Source organism: Ruditapes philippinarum, unplaced genomic scaffold, assembly GCF_026571515.1.
Source record: "Ruditapes philippinarum isolate M1 unplaced genomic scaffold, ASM2657151v2 ctg4846_1_1_1_1, whole genome shotgun sequence".
NCBI lineage: Eukaryota > Metazoa > Mollusca > Bivalvia > Venerida > Veneridae > Ruditapes > Ruditapes philippinarum.
Window position 1 is genome coordinate 20,299 of NW_026858617.1, and position 21,361 is coordinate 41,659.

Sequence of the window (21,361 nt, forward strand, 5' to 3'; positions counted from 1 at the left end):
ATAAATAAAAACACACACATGTCACCTATGTGTCACCGTATTTCTGCCTATATTGACAGCATTTATAAACTAAGGCATTTAAATTATTTTATTTTTATTTTTTAAATTTTTGTTTTTTTTTTTAATATTTTTTTTGACATATCTAAAGAAGATTGTATTACAACTTTCAAGAATAATCCCTCTTGAAATGTTATAATATTCTTTATTATTTTACATATTTTTTCAGCTCTGGATCGGAGATTACTAGACACGCCAGTGCTTTAAGTGGGAAATATAAAAGTTTGCAGGCAATGGCTTCATATAGCCCTAAACTGTTAGAAAAGAAATACAATAACTGGGTTAAAGCTCAGTTAGCTGTGTTGTTTACTAAAGAAGGAGTCGAACCTTTTGTTTGTAATGAAATGCAACAATTTCAATTGAAATGTCTGCATGATATATGGTACTTAAATGGCTTATTTAGTGGGACATGTTGTTCAAGTTGCTGCACGGAAAATGTTGTTCATTGCCCTACTGACACAATTTGTAAAGTTAAGCATGGGAAATGTACGTATCATCGAAATGTTGCGACAAGATACAGTTCTTCTGGCTGTCCTAACAAGATATGTCATAACTTCAAAACTGAAATACACAATGCACATAGGTACAAAGGTCCGTCGTACAAAAATAGTGATGCCACCCAGTGGTGCAGTAATTACTGGGAAGTAGCAAAATGCTTCATGCCCCCAGATGGATACAGAGAAAAGACATCTGCAACAGAAACAGACTTTAATGGTATTATTAGCGTTATCCTTAATTACAAAGACTTCCAGGGTAAAATACGTGAAAACCTCAACAATAAGAAAAATATTTTTGAAGAGGTAAACAATATTCCGATACTAATTACGAAACTTTGAAACAAAACAATCGTTAATACATTTGTTGAACATAGAAATTTAACACTACAGTGTGATATCTATAATAAATTAAGATTTTATCATGCTTTTTGGGCATTATTTAATAGCTTAGTAAGGATTGAATTTTTACTATTAATTAACAGTTTTCTAGTTTACAGAAAATTTCATTACTTACTTAGAAAAAAGCTTTATATTTGCTGAAAATATTATAGTTCTTTTAACTTTGAAAACGAATGTTTCTAAAATGACTGTATGACACAAATAATTATATTTCATTAAAAGCGAATGAAAACACAAAATCATTGCTTCACAGTTTTATCATTTGATATAGCTTCTTACTCTTTAAATCTTTTAGATAAAAATTAAATGAGAACTGTTATTCTATTTTGACCAGGCGAGAGTAATTGGAAGAAATATGCGACATTCATCAAAACTTGAAGTAGAAGATTCAGATCTCCAGAATTACTTTCAACTATTACAGAAACTACTTTCTGACCCCGCGTATTTAGGTACTGACACGCATGCGCAGAATGCTAAGCAGAAACTTATTCAGGTAATTAAACTATTCTAACATTTGAATACGTTACACATTTCGACGTATGACTAGAACACAGTGATTCCGTGTTTAATCTACGTAAAATGAGTTCAAATCTCATTGAATAATCTTTATAGAATTTTGAACAAATCATGTTGTTTCATTGATGGAAATTAAAATACTGTTTCCGTTAAGTTATGGTCTATTCTCAAGGTCATTGTAACATATAATGTTTGTTATTTAATGAGCGTAAACATAATAAAATGTTCAGGAACAAAATAGTTTCCTGTTATTAAATGTTGGCCGTTATGCAATCTCTCGTAAGGAAATATACATGTACAAACATTTTTTTTAACAAATGAAATCTTTTTTTCAAAATGCCTCCCGAGAGATGCAATTAACGTCAGAATATTCAATTAAATACACGGCAATTATTGTTCTATGCTGAAGATTTGTTTGTAAACAAACCTGGTTCCGCCCTTGTGACTTTTATCCGACATAGGAACAAGCACTTATTGTGTTTACTACAATAGGAAAAGTTTTGCTGTATACATTTTAAACTATCATAATTTTGATCAGCATCCAATTTACCAATTAGTGATGACAAACATTGCATACGTACTTGTTACAAAAAAATACTATAGATAATTTATATCGTTGAAATGTACATTTTATGATTAAAAGATATTAATTTTCTGATGTACTTGTATATTTATTGATATTGTATATTTTATGGTATTTATAATAACAGTTAGAAAATGACACTCTAGTCATTGGTAAAAATGATATAAGAAAAGTGCTAGACGATGTGGCAACAGTAATTCAAGACAAGATGAAGGCTGGATTAGATGATCAATATGACAGAATTAAGCTAGAAATGATTAGAAAAGAACAAGAAGATCTTCTATCTCTTGAGTCTAAAACTGCCGTGGGAATGACAAAAATACAAGATAAAACTGATGCTTTAGTGAAACGATTAAATGAACAAGGTGCTAAAGAACGGACGGGCCTAACTGAACTGGGAGAGACGTTACAAAAAGAACTGAAGACAGCAAGTAAAGCCGAGAAAGGAGAACAGTATATTGATTCTAAACAACGTAAGTGATATAACATTTATTTTTGTTTATCATATGACATCATGGTGTGTGTACGGTGGCATAGATACGGTGGCATAAAGGTGACATTTGCAGTTTTATTTTATCTCGTGGCCACGACTTATTATCTTGAGGCTTTAAGATATTATCTCGTGGCCACGACTTATTATCTTATGGCCACGACTTATTATCTTGTGGCCTCAAGATATTATCTCGTGGCCACGACTTATAATCTTGTGGCCACGACTTATTATCTCGTGGCCACAAATTATTATCTTGTGGCCACGACTGATTATCTCGTGGCCACGAGTTATTATCTTGTGGCCACGACTTATTATCTTGTGGCCACGACTTATTATCTCGTGGTTTCAAGATATTATCTCGAGACCACGACATATTATCTCGTGGCCACGACTTATTATATTGTGGCCTCAAGATATTATCTCGTGGCCACGAGTTATTATCTTGTGGCCACGACTTATTATCTTGTGGCCATGACTTATTACAGCCAATTAAAATGGTTGTTTCATCTTGAATAAAAGTTAACGACCGTGTATCACACTGGCCAAAGTGTCACAAGAGCGGCGGGTCAAACGCTGCAGCGTTGAATTAGGGGGACGTTTTATAGTTATTAGTGTACCCCTTTCTTCTTTTGTGTATGGTCAGGTGTTTTTTCATTTATCTTTTAAGATAATTACTTTGCTTATAGTTGATATTAGAAAATATTGATAATTATCACACTGTCTCTTTGTAAACATAAAATAAACATGTTTTGACTTCACATTAGATAAACCGTGCTCATCCTTGAATATTAAAATCACAGAAATTTATTTAAATCTATGATATTCTAACTTAATGCGTCTGACTTGAATAAAGAAATCAATGAACAATGTACAGGAATCTGCATTTCCTATAACAGGTCAAGTAATCTTTACTTAAAAAACTGACACTACATATATTCATGGTTAACACCTATATTGTGTAGAATTTTAAACATAACATATCAACTATCTGTGAAGTCAAAACATGTTTATTTTATGTTTACATGTACAAAGGGACTATGTAACAATTATCAATATTTTCTTATATTAAATTTAAGTAAAGTATATAAGAAACACCTGACCATACAAAAAAATAATAATAATAATTATAAAACGTGCCGCAGCGTTTGACCCGCAACTCTTGTGAAAGCTGTGGCCAGTGTGATATAAGGTCTTAGTGATATTAACTTTTGTTCAAGATGAAACGACCATTTTCATTGGCTGAAATAAGTCGTGGCCACAAGATAATAACTCGTGGCCACGAGATAATAAGTCGTGGCCTCAATATAATTAGTCGTGTCCACGAGATGATAAGTCGTGGCCACGAGATAATAACTCGTGGCCACAAGATAATATCTTGAGGCCACGAGATTATAAGTCGTGGCCACGAGATAATAAGTCGTGGCCACAAGATAATAAGTCGTGGCCACGAGATAATATCTTGAGGCCACAAGATAATAAGTCGTGGCCACGAGATAATAAATCGTGGCCACAAGATAATATGTCGTGGCCACAAGTTAATAACTCGTGGCCACAAGATAATATCTTGAGGTCACAAGATAATAAGTCGTGGCCACGAGATAGTATCTTGAGGCCTCAAGATAATAAGTCGTTGCCACGAGATAAAATAAAACTTCAAATGTCACCTCTATGCCACCGTATCTATGCCACCGTACTGCACTCCATTTAGCCTTGCATTTATTTTTCAAGCCCAAATCGAAGCCATATCAAATCCATTTTGTACACCTTCAAGCATCGTTTTCATTTTCCGAGTCCAAAATGTCCATATCAAAAACATACTGCACTCGAAGTGATCGAATGTGATATTTACATTTTTCATATACTAAGACACCAGAATTGTTGATCTTAGGTGCCATCTTGATTTAATGTATTTTAATGTAAAACTTAAGAGTTCGTTATAAAGTGGTGAGTACCATACTTATTCTAGCCAATATAATTATATTTATTTATGTAGATATATACAGGTAAAATATTTAATTAAGTATTCTTTTGTGCGACTATAATGCCAATAACTTAGATATTTGACATTTAACAATCCTTGGCGGATATATGTTATGCAAATCATGCCATCTTAGGTCAAAAATGGCCCACCCTTATGACTGCTTGGTTTATATACTTGAATTGGAAATCTTCTTCTTTGAAAGTACAATGCCAAGGGCTTAGATATTTTGCATATAGCATCATCATGTGATGCACTACAATTTTTATATAAACAAGGTCTTTCCGTGCTGTCATGGAAAGGGCACCGGGAATAATTTGGAAAAAAATATTCGACATTTTTAGAAATTTCCGAACGTTATAAAAATAACTTACACACACCTTTTAATGTTTAACGCGTGTGTGATCGTAAAGTATGTCACTTCTTTTGAGAAACAAGTCAAAACATTAACATTTTTTCTCAGAAGTTGAAATATAGGCTTATAGTTTTATCATTTGAGCCACTGTTTCTGGCTCATCTGAGCACAAAATGATACACCTATGTCCGTGGTCCTCCAGGAAAGTATGCGGTTATTTTGGAGGACAGTGAAAGACTGACATATGTTTTAGTTAATTACCCGGGACTAGAAGCCACAAGTCTCACGCTTTAACCGACTGAGCTATGCGTGCTGGCAAAATCATTCTATGTGATATACGTTTTATTTATTGTGGCCTCTGCTTCATTGATAATATATAATTTATTATAACCACGGTGCATATCCATATCGGTACCCTCTTTGCGAAATCTGCTGAAACGGTACCCTCTCTGAACATGCACAGGTCATTCTCTGCTAAAAACAAACCAGCGATGGATAACAATACAGTAACATTTCATTGTAATAAGGAAAGGAGGTATGACACGTAGAAAAGATGTATACCACGGAACACTAGAATGTTTTATTTATGTGCTGATTTGTCATGTGCCCGGTTTTCATGTACTGCAACTTCACAATAAGCTACAAAAAATCGACATGTCTTGCTTCGCTCATCAACTCGACATATTTTTCGGGCTGAAATGAACCTGTGGCTTGATTATATATGCATCATACATATTTAATATGTTCATATACATATCATCTTCGGACAAATGGCGGTATATTGTCAAAAATAAATGTAAAATTCATAAAAACATCCTACTTTCGGTTTTGCAGCGGCACAGGCTACCTCTCTTCTTTTGAATTTTTATATCACAGGTACCCTCTCATTATTGAACAAATAGGTACCCTCAAAGCACGATATATGCTTTTATTTGCGTTAATCGTTAAGTATTTAATATTTACATAAAAGTTAAAAGTATTACATACACACTTAACGATTTCAAATAGCGTTTTAACCATTAAGCAATGACTTTAAAATTTGATAATATTAAATATAGTTTTGAAGTGACTATGATTTTATTTTGTTAAGGAACTACTCGCATGTCAGTATGCGTCATTCACATTAAGGCAATTTACTAGATATACTTTTTACACCAGCTTTTTGGAAGCATGCTTTATCAAATTCAAAATGAATAGTTAACAAAAATTCCTTAAAATACACATGCTTCTGTTCTAATCACATCTTCAACATATGATATATTTCAATAATATTAAGACCGGTTTGGAGTTTTGATGCGCGGAAAAACAGAATAAGCGAGATCACAAACACTATTTTTTTTTCAAGCGGAGATTATTTCCGTATTTCGCACCCTATTGTCTCTAAGGAATAACTTTATAAAATTAAACAAAAGAAATAAGATGTAAATGTTTCACCTTACATTCAAAAAAAAATATTTCATCAATTTTTTCACAAATAAAACTTACTTGTGCGACTGCATCGATTATTATGTTAACGTCGGTGCTCCACAAGTCTATTTCCATCACCCGACTCAATCGGATCATCTCGGCTATTATCAATAATAACTTGCTTAGGATCGAAAAAAATTCTACCATGTGGTTGCAGATGTAATGTTATTTTTACTAATGTGTCATGAATGTAAATATAGGAAAAGAAAGTCTGTTTTGGTAGAATTATGATTGAACATATGTCTGACAATCATTATCAAATTTAAAATGCTCACTGTACAAGTTAAGTTTCTTAGTTTAGGTTAGTGTTGTGCAGCCGAAAAATGATAAAATTCATTTACAAAAAAAATAAAAAAAATGAATAAATATGCATGATGATTTTCTTTTAAACAGTCATATTTATATATATAATCATTTTCTAAAAGGTCATATTTTCAACAACAACAAAATGTGAAATTTCCAATATGTTAAGTTACAAATAGTATATATTTCAATAACAGATGTCAAATTTAAAACTATGTAACTGGAAGATTAAAATGCTACTTTTCCTCTTTGTCTAATCAACTGTGCTAAAAGTTTTATAATATATAGGTGATAAGGTCAATTAAGCTGTCTGTACTTATCATGTTGTTAAACCTTATGACTGATAAAATATCCAGGTGATGATTGTTGTTATAAATTCTATGTTGCTATGTTACATTATTTTGTATTGAAACCTGATTGGTCATTTTGTTATTTTAGACACAAAAATGTTAAAATTATATTGGTCAGTTTAAAACGAAATCAATTTTAGAAATATTGTAAAGATACATGTAGAAAATTAAGGGTCAGTTAGATTTTGGATTTCCAAGTGATAACGTTGTGGCTCTCCACTAGAAATAATTGTTACTGTTTTTAATATTAATTTGTAAACATCAGGATAACCTGTGTATATGTTATATATTATTTGTGGTAATCCACTAAGAAAGAAACATTAAAATATAAAATGGAACATTGTGTTGGAATTCAATCCACCTTCAGTAGAACCTATAATTTAGCGCATAACATTAGACCGAAATACCGTATCCGTGTTGTGTATTCTTGCTATTGTGTTCGAGTTTCTTATCCCACGGGGCAGGAAGTAGAGTTCTTATAATAACTTGTTAAAGTTTTTGTGATAACTGTCACGGAGTTCGTCGGAAAACTATTGTATATACTGCAAAAACACTCGTCAAAAATGGTATTTTCATCGTTTAAAAGTGAGTTTTAGGTGCTAAATCAATCTTTAATGATTGCTTGCCTTACATTTTGTAGTATGTGTCAAAAATTAATTCATAGTCCATTTTTCATCGCCTCTCGCTTAAAATCTGGTAGTTTTGGCCCGTTTATTTCAAGTCTCCATACTTGTCATACATAATTATTGTTATTATTATTGTCATACATAATGTATTGACGATAATTTACTTCAAAGTTGACTATTAAGGGCAAATAATTTGATAAGCATGTTTGCAATGCTCTGCCCCGTATTCTATGTCGCTTTTATTTTATTATCCATCATTTAGAAAAAGCGTGCTGATGATGGTTTTCTTATATATTATTTGATCATTGACGTAAAACATTTATAGAGTTGGAAGTTTATAATGGTTATTCCTATTTTTGTTCAGGAAATGTCATTTGACCAAGTAATGCTATTGCAAAGTCGTAGCGCTGAACATCTCCTTATATTTTATTCCAACAAATTGCATATGTATGATGAAACACACAGACTAAAAATTCATAAAGTTTTATTTTAAAGTTACGGCGTATCATTTAAGTTCTTTTTTTGAAACAGTTGTTGTTAACGTTTTCGAGTAGCGTGTAAGATCGGAAGATGTTGAAGCAAAATCGCGTCGCCTCTTAATGTCGCATCTGAATTTCTGAATTTAAATGTTGCATGGGAGACAATAAATGTCGCAACAAACGCTAGAAGTCGCCATAAACCTGATGGTAAATGTCGCAATTTCACACAAATAGTCTGGACTGACTGTAAGACACCCCTAATGGTCACTATTAAGAACTGTAAAATTGACAACATTTGACAGCTATATGTCCTAAAAGATACCACTTTGCAAAATTTAAACAAAATTTATTGTGTGGTTTATGAGTTATGACTAAAATTTTGCTCTTGGAAGGGCTCCTTTTCAGAAATGAGGAAACTCTAAAATAATCTGTAATATATTATCATTATGAATTTTTTTTCCTCCTAATCATTGTTAAGAAACAAATAATAGCATCCAGGTAACAAATCCCACAAGCAAAATGATTGTTTCTACACAAAATGTTTGAAATATGTATAAAATGTTACCATGCCCCACCCATTTTAAACTTAAAAAGCCTTATTCTAAATATCCCCAAAATGTACAACAATATGAGGCTGTTTCCAAAGTTAGTCTGAATTTTCTTAAAAGCATTTTGGTTGATCTTGCAAAATATAAAATATTTTTAACATGAAGTTTCCTTTTATTTTATTAGACTTTGAAAATATCAGGTACCATATTTTCTATTAAATTTGGCATTATTTAGCCAATAAATACCTACAATAATTATATAATAAAAATCAAACGATTTTTCTTTCATTAAGGGATTCATGAATAATGTTATATCACATCATCGTGTTAGTAGCTTTCGGTGAATGCACTTCTGATAAATGTTTATATTAATGTACGAAAACTGTTCTGAAACTCAACATCATTTTCATAACCATACGTATATACAGGGCTCAATCTGTTGTATCAGCTATATTGTGCTTATTGGCAACAATGTTTAAAAGTTTCTTACAGAATTGTCTTTGCTTGTACAGGCTGCTAAATAACAAAAAAAAGATGAAGTATATTTGGCTACACAAAATTCTGGTCAGTGCAGCCCCTGTCATGCTTTTCCTTTACCTAGTCATCATCAACATCATCATCTACATCATCATATGCATCAACATCATTATCGTCATCATCACCATCATCATCGTCATCATTAACATCATCCTCTACATCAACATCATCATATACATCAACATCATCATCGTCATCATCACCATTATCATCTTCATCATCACAATCATTCATTATCATCCTATTCATCTATGTGCACATGTGACATTTCATGCTTTTGTTTAACGACTATAAGGGGTTACATTTTAGTGCCATCTGTCATACTTATGGTGGCTGATTTGTGTCATTCGTGATTTCGCCCCGCGACTCTGCCAAGCACTAAGTCGAAAATTAACAAGTTATAATGAACGAAGGCGCGGTGCGAAAACACACTTATCACATAATACGCGGCGCAGGAGTGTAATAAAGCCATTTGATAAAAACGATATTACACTAGTGTAATATCACTTTGACTTGACGTCATTTGCGCTATATATAAACACAGCGTTAAAGCGCTAATGTTCTTGTTACACTTTAGGCGCGTCATCGAAAAAAATACTCATTTTATTTTATATATGTGATGAATTGAATATTATATTCGTGTAGATTCAATACTAAATTTATTAAACTCGTTGAATAAAACAATATTATGCTCGCCAGAGGTTCGCATAATATGATTTTATTCAACTCGTTTAATAAATTTAGTATTAAACTACACTCATTCAATATCCTCTATTTATTAGCGGGGGCGCGGGGCGACGTTCATTTATTAAACTAATTTAGCTAAATGGCGCGACCCGGCCGTTCTATACATACATTCATGAAACCCCTTAATTTTTGCGCCCCCGCTAATGAGCGTGTTTTCGCTGCGCGCCCCCGCCGTTTGATTTTTGCATCTCACTCCGCGCCTCTGCAGGGCGACGATTTATCTATAATTTCATTGATTTGTATTATAAACGCGAATTAATTTTAAGTAAAAAATATAATGAAATTAAACAAATATAATTATGAATAAAAAAAACACTAGTTAATAGGATTTTTTAAAAACGGTTTCAAATTTATTCTTGCAAGTAAAGTACCTCCCACCCCACCACCCCCCCCCGCCTCAAAAAAGGGAGAAAAAGAAACTTCATAACGCGGTGTTGGTTAAGAAATAGAATAAGATACCTTCGGATCTGTACAAACACACCGCACTGACGCGTGTATCAATATATTTGAAAGTTTATAAAGTGCCAGGTCAATATTGTTCCTTCAATATCCAAAAATGAAATTACCGATTATAGATGATGATTGAGTCGTTTATATCCCCTGCTTATGTACATGTACAAAATTTTACAAGTACTGTTTGTCTAATGTGCGAGTGACGTTTCATTTTACGTGTACACAGTTTCATAAATTGTTTTTATTTATTTATTTCTTTAGAGTTTTATTTATTTATTTATTTATATTTATTTATTTATTTATTTATTTATTTATTTATTTATTTATTTTACATCAGATGTAAATTGTTTCGTACGTTTATAAGATTGTCATAAATATAAACTGGTAATACTGCGTGGTGCAGTGCGCCAGCTAATCAATGTGTTGACTTACTAAATTGTCAATTTACGAGATATGTACAGTGTGGAAGGTCTCATTTTCACTTGAAAGTTAACAGATGCATTATACTATATTAATTATACCTGTCATATGTTGCGGTTCTGATCGGAATATCCGTACCAAGGGGTCAGTAGTTTTGGAACATTTTAGTGGTCACTGTTGATATATTGCACACTTAAGTGTTAACTGTTACCTCCGTGGTCGAGGGGTTAGAGTCGATGACTTCTAATTCAGTTACCTCTCTGGCGTGGTTTCGATCCCCGGGAGATGCTTTGGTAGTTAAGCTTGGAGGAAGGTAGTCTAGTACTGGTGTAACGATGGTAAGGAAACTACCCGCCTATATGACTGAAATACTGTTGGTAAAAGACGTAAAATTAAACAAACAAACGAACAACTGTTACCTATAGCACACCTTTATGGTAACTGTTATCTACGACACACTTAAGCGGTTACAATTATAATGCAGTAAACTTTTATGGTAGCTGTTATCATCCAGCACATTTTTATGGTAACTGTTATCATACAACTCACTTTTATGGTAACTGTATCATACAGTACATTTTAGTGGTAACTGTATCATACAGCACATTTCAGTGGTTACTTCTACTATACAGCACATATTCCATTACAATGGTTCAAGTCTTGGAAAGTATGTATCATAATTCTTATAACTGATTTGATTAAATTGTTAATGTTTCAATTATCCTTCAGATGAAACAAAGCAGGACAGACAGAAGAATGGAAACATTTTTCAGAGGTTTTTTGAGAGGAGACGTTATCACCGGATGAAAACAAGTAAGATTTTACTTAAATACGCTATGCATGTGGCTTTCCAGAATTGATATACAGTCAAACCTTTGTAAGAGACAAACTCCGATTTAAGACCACCGTGTAGTTAAAGACCACTTTTTGAGAAACCTTCATTGAAAAATGTATATTCAGAATAAATACCTTTAATTTGTCATTAAAGGCCATGCATGTTCTCTCCTTGGGTGGTCCTTATTTACCAGTTTGACAGTACTGTGTATAAGCTTGACTTTTTGCGGGAAAAATCATGTTTTCCGTTCCCGTTCCAGTCCGTAACAATACGAGTAATGTTCAAAAAGTTCGTGGATTTTTGCTGTCATTTTTTACTTGAGTTATAAAAACACCCTTTGTGGATATGAATCAAAAGAGTGTCCTAATTTCTAAAAGTAAGATTTACTTTTATTGTTAACTTTTATTTCCTTTACGAGTTATGTGCACTTTAATAACCATGGCAACGCAACATCGACGCACGTCGAAATTTTCATTTAATGTTTAAATATAAACAAATGTTAAAACAAACTGAATGATTGTTTTATAAAGTAAAATACAAGTAATCATCTATTAATATTTAAATGACATAAATCTGAACTTTGACGTCGTTTGGACGTTGAATAACTGAAAAAACAGGTTTTGAGCAGCAGTAGACAGACGGGTAAGTTGGGAAGTATAAAGCCCGTTTAAAAACTAGAAATTCGCTCTTTCAGAAATGTTTACCAATAAATGTGGGATACTCCTTTATATTTTTATGAGGTGATTAAATTAAAGAAGAACAATGAGTTGGCGAGCAAGTCTCTTGGTTTCAGGTCGCGCAAGCGATTCAAATACGGCAAATACATTTTCACAGACAGAACGGGCGACGGATATTTTAAGCGGCAAATTGTTGCAGCGAACCGGATAAACCTTCTCCAGCCCGATATCATACATGTATTTGATTTGTCCTGCTTTTAATAATGTTTTTAGAATAATTAAATGATTTCATTCTTCTTTTTCCCCGATAAAATAGCATCTTTATATATGTTTTTTTTAATTTTGCTGTTAAACATGTGACGTCATCATGTGACGTAATGACTGGAGATAGATAAGTTTATCCGGCAAGGCTTTATCCAGCTGATGATATTGATAGTAGCAGGATAAAATGACTCTTATTTCACTTTAAACGGTCTTTATTTTGGATATGTGATAAATAGAATATTAGATCTAAATTCGTGTAAGTTCATTACTAAATTTTATTGCACTCGTTGAATATAATAATATTATGCTCGCCAGAGGCTCGCATAATTTATAATTTTATTTTATTCGTGCAATACATTCAGTATTGAACTTACACTCATTCAATATCCTCTATAATTATTATACAATCACAGCTGCAATGGCGCGCGTTAAACGCATGACGTCCAAGTCACCGTCATAATGTTTCAGCGTCATACACGTTTTCACAACTTTTTAAGTATTCCCCATTACATTCGATGCCTCGCATGTTGCGGTCAACCCATTTCTTAAATGTGACCCTGTAAAGGTCACTTGGAATTGTACAAATGATTCAGAACACTGCATTTTGAAGATCATGAAGTGTTTTGAACATCCATCCCTTTAGCTGTTTTTTGATGTGTGGAAAAATATAATCATAGGAAAGAGTACCAGTTGTGTACCAAACTAAATTATGAACACTACTTTATATAGAGTTACGGCGCCATTTAATAGTTTTATTGATTTAAAAAAAATGATTACAAAAAATACTATACCCTAATACAAATTTATCAATTAACTCTTTGACGACCACATGGAAAAGTTACAATAGGGCAAATGACGTCATATTTTCTAGTGACGTCAGGAATACGTAAACACAGTTTCCCTGAATTTTGACGTTTATTTGCCGGTTTTACGTTACTAAGGTAACTGTATAATGAGTCGTTTTCACGACACGCCGGTCACACGGCCTTTTTCTTTAGTTTTCTTATTTGAGACAGATTTCACCTTCAAGTGATATATAAGTCATGCTTTTTATCAATTACTCTCACGACTATAACTGCAGTGCACAAAAACTGTACGGGACCGGGCAATTAAAAGAAAAAAAATCAAAAATCTGTGAAAAATATGTTAAAAGCATATCGACCTAATGGAGTAAACACTAACGAATAACGCGGAAGACGACATACAACGACATGACGGGCGTCGCTCACTGACATAACGTCACTTCCTTTTTGGTTTGTTTGAATTAAGTAAATAAAGATTAAGCTGAAGGAGCATGATATTTGTTACCGGTACGGGGGCTTAGGTGGCAAAGTAGGTATAGGCAGTCAGGTAGGTAAGTAGGTAGGAAGGCACGTAGGTAGGTAGGAAGGTAGGTAGGTAGGAAGGCAGACAGGCAGGCAGGCAGACAGGCAGTCAGGTAGGCAGGTAGGTAGGTGGACAGGCAGGTAGGTAGGCAGTCAGGTAAACAAGTAGTTAAATAGGTAGGCAGGCAGGCAAGCAGATTGGCAGTCAGGTAGGTAGGCAGGAAGGTAAGTATGTGGGTAGTCAGGTAGGCAGGCAGGTATGCAGTCAGGTAGGTAGGTAGGCATGCAGGTAAGTAGTCATACAGGTAGGAAGTCAGGTAGGTAGGCATGCAGGTGGGTAGGTATGTAGGCAGGTACTACTTCATATTTTGCTGCAAACTATTTACATGCAATTTGTTTCGGCAGACCAATAACATATTGTAACTTAATGTTCTCTTAAACTGCCAGTATTGAATTCAAAGCATATTTTTATCTTGTAAGTTAATCTTCTATATTTAGCCTTTTTTTCAGTTTACAAAACATGTGTTAGCAAAAAATTCTATAAATTGAAAAAAAGAAACGGAGATAAGAAAACCTATCTTTTGAACTGAAGTTCAACCAAAACCAACATTATATAACCAAATGCTTGTGCAAATGATAAGCGTTCTACGTACTTTACGCTTCATAATGATTTACACACTTATTGACAAATAAAATTACTAAAACGTGCCGTAACATAGCACAATCTTGAAACATACTGGCAGTAACAAAAGTTATCATAAGAACTCTAGGACATTTTCAGAGTTATCGCCAGAACTCCGACCGTGACATTTAGAAAATCGGGTAATCTATAAGCCTGGGCATTACATTTGCAACTTTCCATTATAATTAGGTAATAAGGTATGGCAACGAAGAAGATCACATATGAAAAGTTCCATAAACTCCGTGACAGTTATCGTAATTACTCCATCCTTCGTGTAACCGTTCCTCCCCCGTGATAATATGCACTGTTTTACCTTTAATCCTGGCTCCTCCCCTGGTTGGCTATGCTTGTCAAAAAGTAATAAATTTCTATTTATAGATATATGTTTGTTTCAGTTGTCCGCGTATATTCACCAGAGATGGAACATTTTTTTAAAACACTTTTCTTTTTTGTTTGTTTTTGCTTTTGATGCAAATTCTTTAGAAGTATAGTGATAGAATGGTAAGATTTTGATTTATTGGAAATGTATTTATTCTATATTTCGAATGTTTTAAAAAATGTCTTTACAATATGTTATCTTGTCACGGAAGTGATAGCAGACGACAATTTATTGTTTTATTTTATTTCAAATTATTGGTGCACTTACGAACTTTCGCTATACGTCTATGCAATATTTCAATAGAGCGGAAGTCAGTGCGCGAGCATGCGCTTTGCCATATCTCGTTCAGTTACCGCTCACGTTTTTAATCGGTTGCTATGAAGCGACACTAAGTGTACATGGCTTTTACAACTAAAATATCAGACAAACACATTAAAGCAATACACATAAACTACACATTGTTGTTTTCCATATTAATATTTTGCATTTGAAACTGATAGTCAAACAAATATCTCAATATACTTACTGATTTAATGAATTGTTTACATGTGATGACAGCAACGCTGTGTGTTAGTTTACTTTCGGTTCAGAAAATTCATTTGTTTACCATCAAAACTCATATGTTTACCATAGGAACCATATATTGATAGAAAGCAAATTAAACAAAGGTAAAGAAAAAATTGTCCGTTTCTGAACAAAAAATCGTATAAATAAATACAAAGTCTTTTTAAAAGGTCCCTTCTTTGAGTTCATTTGAAAGGGGAATAATTTGGTGGGATTTTAGACAGGGAAAACAGGGAGTTATCTTTCATGGCTAGGAAATATGGCCGACTGAAATTATGCAAGCAAGTTTGTAAGTGTGGTGACTTATATATATAATATATGATGTTATACATGTATAATTATAGTTCAATGTTATTAACGGTTAAAAATTGATTAGATATTTTCCACTCATCTATATTTGAAAGCTGAGTTATACGCTGAAACACAGGGACCCAGCACAATGTTGGGATAGTGTAAAAAAGTAATTCAGACTTTTTTTGAATGTCAAATATTTGTAATATGAAATTAGGCAAAGCCTATGGACGGGGAAGTCGGTAAAAAATACTTTCATTTTTTCCGTTTTAAAGGTGTCATTCGGTATTATATATACCCGCTTCCGTTTTCACTCGGAACACTCGACGATTATTATTAATCCGAAAAGTTGAGATTTGTCCCGTTATCGGAATACACCGCCTTTTATCATTGAGTTACATTGTAAATGGCGGCGCCTAACTAGAACTGACACTGAAAATTTCATTGATAGGTATAGAATTCTATATATTTTTAATTGTTTTTTTATTTGATTTTCTTTTAAATATACACGTGTAGTCTATAGCCGGGCAAGCCAAAGCCCGGGCCCGCTTCGCGGGCCCGGACTTTGACTTCCCCGTATTATATATTCTTTATCAAAGATTACACTCTGTGTTTTACATATCAAATCACGTGGTAGAAATACTTTTATAGTCTGATTTTATTGACCTGTCAAATATGAATACATTATATATAAGATTTATTTGAATATTCGATCCAACTTTGGTTATATCCATGTAGTTAACGATAATTAATATGGAATATATAAATAATGTTTTGAAAAGTCAAAGTATATAAGTCGTTATCACATCCTGTTAAGTGATTGCCTGGTATACGAGTGGTCAGTGGTCAGAGGATAACTTTTGTCAAAGTTTTTTTTCTTTATTTATTTTTGAAGTATTTTTTTTAATAGAAATGACCAAGTGTTTGCAAATATGTAGAACAAACCAGCTAGTAGTTCTCCGTATTGCGTTAAAACGTTCAGTATAACTACATGCATTTTACAGAAATAAAAAAAAAGTAATCACATGTTATAAGGTGCTTTGCCGAAAATCTACAGTATATCTATATATTGTGTGCTTTGACCGTATAATAAGTATGCTATCGACAGGTTAATAAAATCAAACAATAGTCCGTATTAGGTCTGATTATGAATAATAGCCGAGGAATTCCGATTAGGCAAAATTAAAATGATGGAGAAATCAGGAGGAATTACTTCCTGTTTCGAGAAAAAAATCCCCCCTCCTTATAACGATTTGTTTTCATATTTTTGATGTAAAAATATCATTTTAAAACGGTTAAACATATATCGTTCTTGGTGTTTTTTCATGCAATTAACTAAAGAAGATAATGGCGCGATAGCTCAGTTGGTTAGACCACTGACTGTCACTCCTGAGGTTCCGGGTTCGATCCTGGGTAACACCCTTGGGATTTTTCAGAGACACTTTCAGTGTTTCCCACCTACCTAGAGGTTAACTGGTAAGAAACCCAGGTAATTCTCGCATGTATCAGTGCTATACACTGGGCATGTAAAGGAACCAAGAGATCTCTTCAATAAGAGCTAGGGACTGGTTCCCGGACTCCCTTGTATCTCATAGCTGTATCTAGAGTCTGCTGAGGTAAAGACCCTACTGGAAATAACTGCTTGCACTTTCGTAGGTTATCCTTGACCGCCCGGTCTAAAGAAAATCAATCAATCAAACACTCAATCAATCAATCAAGAAATATTTTCTTCTTTAGCTTATCAACACCCTCCCCCACCAATTCTTTGGATTCAGAATGAAGAAGGAAAATGTTTATTTTCAAGCATACAATTTATTATATACTTATGAATGAAATATTGAGAAATATTGATGAAATAAAATGCGTATTTTTATTTTCCATATTTTCACTGTAAAAAATTATTTTTCACTGGTATTTTCCGTATTTTCACTGGTGTCTTGCCGGACTACTTTATTCTAAATTAAGCTAATAAACAAAATTAAAAGGGAACTCTTCCTACTCATAGGCTAAATGAGGAAAAAAAGTATATAATAAACAGAAAATTCAAGTTTCTTTTATAAATATAGGATTTATTTTCATCATGTGGTATGAAAATTAACATATTTCACTCGTGGCTACTGCCACTCGTGAATATTTTTGTTCATGCCACTCGATGAAAATAAATCCTGTATTTATAGAAGAAACTTGAATGTCCTATAACGATGGAAATACTTCATTTTGTATATGAATTTATTCAATTATTAAAACAAAGTTTAGCTATAATTATTCATTGCTAAAGTTAAACATAGCATCTGTATATAATGTTACATAATTATTTACTTCTTATTTACCATATGCATTACTTGTTTCTAACTATGCAAATTTGAAGTTAGTAAACACCTCAACATTTCATATATTATATAGAAAGATTGTCACTGATTAACACTTTGTTTTCTACTCTCTTTTCAGAACTTCAAGGCGACCTGATTAAATTCTACAGACAAAGGTGTAGTTCAATACCTCTCTCACCGCTTCTGGAAGAAATAGAGACACCTTTAGCTGGGTTCTATGTGATGCCAGATTTAGTCGCCGTAAAGCAGAAGTCCCTAACTTGTCATGAAGAGGAAAGAACTCCGATAAAGTCTTTGAAAGACCTGTTTTCAACCGGAAGTGGAGATCAACAAGCAATTTATCTATCAGCTGATGCAGGTTTTGGAAAAACTGCTTTCTCAAAATATCTTGCAATCACGTGGTGCCAAGCTCATTGTCGTGATGAAAACTACGCCTGTTTTAAGGACGACGAGTTAAAGACGTTATTTGACTTTAAGTTCTTATTTTTGGTTTTATTAAGAGACTGTACCTCTGTTTGTAACATTGACGATATGATCGAACAACAAATTACCAAGAAACTTCGTCCCTCTGCATCACTAGATGAAGTTTTACGTAGAGAAAAATGTTTGATTATATTGGACGGTCTTGACGAATGGACACACCCTGATAATAGTTGTGGCGAAGTAACAGAAAAAATCCCACATCGGTACGTACCTGATAATTGTGTTATCCTAACGACAACCCGACCGTGGAAGCTCGGAGTTTCAAATCTCAAAACAAGTCAAATAAACAAAAAAGTAGAATTGGTTCAATTAAGTGCAGATTCTACGCGGCAACTAGAAGAAAATGCTATAAGGAAAATGACCGGTGTCCATAACGATAGAGTATTGAAGAGTAAAAGACAGGACTTTAATAAAGTGATACGTGACCGTCGCCTAGAGCACATGCAAGTGATTCCACTCCTCCTCATGTATATAGTTTGCCTATGGTGTAACAACATTCCAATAGGAAATTCAAAACATGAAATTTACACCAATATCATTGAATTTCTATTATCGAGAACTTCAAAGAAACACCCGGAAGTTCAACCATCTTGTGAATCATCTGCCAGTGAAATTCCAGAATACTTCAAAAGTCATGAATTTTGTAAAAAGTTTTACAGCCTTATAATATCATTAGCAGAACTAGCTTACCAAACATTATTTAATGAAAATAGAGAAAACACGCTTGTATTTGATAGAACAGTTGCTGAAAAATATCTCAAAGCAGACGACATGAAATTAAGTCTTCTCTCAGGAATACTGTCAGAAAGTAGAAGTAAAACTTTAATTAAAGAAATTATTAAAGTGTCGTTTTCTCACAAAACAGTGCAAGAATTCTTTGCCGCCATATTTATAAGTTCTCAAAGTGACGCTCAGAAAACTGTTGTAGAAAAATGTAGAACTGTTCAAGATATTCTGGACATGTCAAAAATTTGTGAATTTATAAGTGGAATGAATGCTGACCGGATGTGTGAAATATCAAATGATTTGATGTCTGTGATAAATGAAGACGAGAAAACACGCGACTATAGAACTAGGACAGGTGACGAGAACATGTACAATACTCCATTGTATAACATACAGAAAATGTTCATGTCGTGTTTACAAGAAATGCCTGAAAGTGAAAATATTCAATTATGTTTACAAGATTTCTTCATTAAAGAGGACACCGTGCACAGTAAGCAGTTACAACGTTTGTTAAAACAAAATAAAACCAACATAAAATCACTTTATATAGACATCAGAGATACTTCCAGCAGTTTACGTGAAATTATAGATTTATTCTCTCTCACAGATCTCAGTCATATACAGAAACTTTACTATTCTGGTGACGAGGAGAAGGAGGCTCAGATAAGTCGGATATTGTTTCCCAGTTTACAGTCCGTTACTTTGTTGTTTGGTACATGGACAAATGATGAAGAAAATCTGAGTGAAAACATGGCGCGATGTCAAAACTTACAATATTTATATATTTACAACTTCACGTTATCTCACAAAATACTGGAAACAATTTTCAATTTTATCTCCGGTCAAAAATCAATGAAAGAGTTAACATTGATGGAGTTACACTGTAAAGAACATGGCCGCCATGATTGTAAGAGATTGAACTTGGACTTGTCTCAACATTCAACTCTATCAGAGTTATACTTGCAGTTGTTACCTGGGAGGCTACAATTAAATATATCAACACCGTCATTAGTTAATGTTGAGTTGTGGGACATCAATCTAGATGAAAGTTCATTGTTACTGTCACGTGACATGTTGAATATTGAACGTGTGGTGTTGAGGGAGATAGAAATGTCTGCAGGAAGTTTACAGAACTTTATTATCGTGCTGGAAAATCTGCCGCAGTCAGTTACAGTAAAGATGAAAGACATTAAACCGGAAACAGAATATGACAGTGTTAGAGAAAATATTCGGAGATCACAAACTTTTCATGTGATAGACGACTGGAGGCTGGTTTGAGTTCAAAACAATAAAACCAAGCAAAGAATAGACACGAAAAAACATTGTGAAATATATTGAAGCCATTACTTAAATGATTTTAATTAATAAAAACAATTTAATTATGGACACTTAGAAACAAAATGGCGGTTCTTCGAACTACATTATAGTCTTCAATTAGGACATACATGTTCAGGGCTGGGAATTAAAACTGCGTCGTATCCTACAAAATGTAAACAAACGCCGCCATCTTGGAACAAAAAACGTATGTTTTTGTTTATAACTCTTTTTGTTGGAAATGACTGAAAACCAGATATATGTATTAACACGCTACACTATTTTCCGCTTCGTTCGGTATATGTTGCTTGCACAACTATTTTGTAAAACAAAAGTTATAGCGAACTTGCAACTCGAAGCGGGGTAGAATTTTTATGAAAAAGTGTGGATACGACGCAGTTCATATTGCTTTATCTATCGTTTTTTCCTTCAAATCAATTATATATTTGTTTCAGAGTTCACCATAAACTTCGAAATATAATTTTGCATCATTTACTAAAATTTCATTAAAAAGAGATGTTTATTTTCAAAGAAAATAATGATTTTTATGAAATGATACGACGCAGTTGAAAATAAAATATGATACGACGCAGTTGTATTATCATTGCAGGCTGCATATTGGTTAAACTATTTAAATTATGTACTATATATAGGTATGCTAATAACGTCCAACAATATTTCTT

General features: G+C 33.3%; 1 protein-coding gene across 2 annotated transcripts; it reads left to right on the forward strand.

Annotated features, from left to right (window-relative positions):
* Positions 1 to 216: 216 nt before the first annotated feature.
* On the forward strand, positions 217 to 20,776 carry LOC132753723 (uncharacterized). Of its 2 annotated transcripts, XM_060744223.1 has the most exons (5): positions 217 to 857; positions 1,288 to 1,446; positions 2,180 to 2,525; positions 11,538 to 11,621; positions 18,274 to 20,776. In XM_060744223.1, exons 1-5 carry the CDS (start codon positions 291 to 293, stop codon positions 20,640 to 20,642), a joined length of 3,525 nt encoding a protein of 1,174 aa, XP_060600206.1. In that variant the 5' UTR covers positions 217 to 290; the 3' UTR covers positions 20,643 to 20,776. The 2 variants fall into 2 exon arrangements, with proteins under 2 accessions (XP_060600206.1, XP_060600207.1); XM_060744224.1 differs by lacking the exon at positions 11,538 to 11,621.
* Positions 20,777 to 21,361: the final 585 nt, after the last annotated feature.

Bases quoted from the DNA above. Each gene is read 5' to 3' on its own strand.
- LOC132753723 (XM_060744223.1), top strand. From the start codon at position 291: ATGGCTTCATATAGCCCTAAACTGTTAGAAAAGAAATACAATAACTGG. The intron at 858-1,287 runs GTAAACAATATT...TATTTTGACCAG, and splicing joins AGAAAAATATTTTTGAAGAG to GCGAGAGTAATTGGAAGAAA. The intron at 11,622-18,273 runs GTAAGATTTTAC...CTCTCTTTTCAG, and splicing joins TTATCACCGGATGAAAACAA to AACTTCAAGGCGACCTGATT.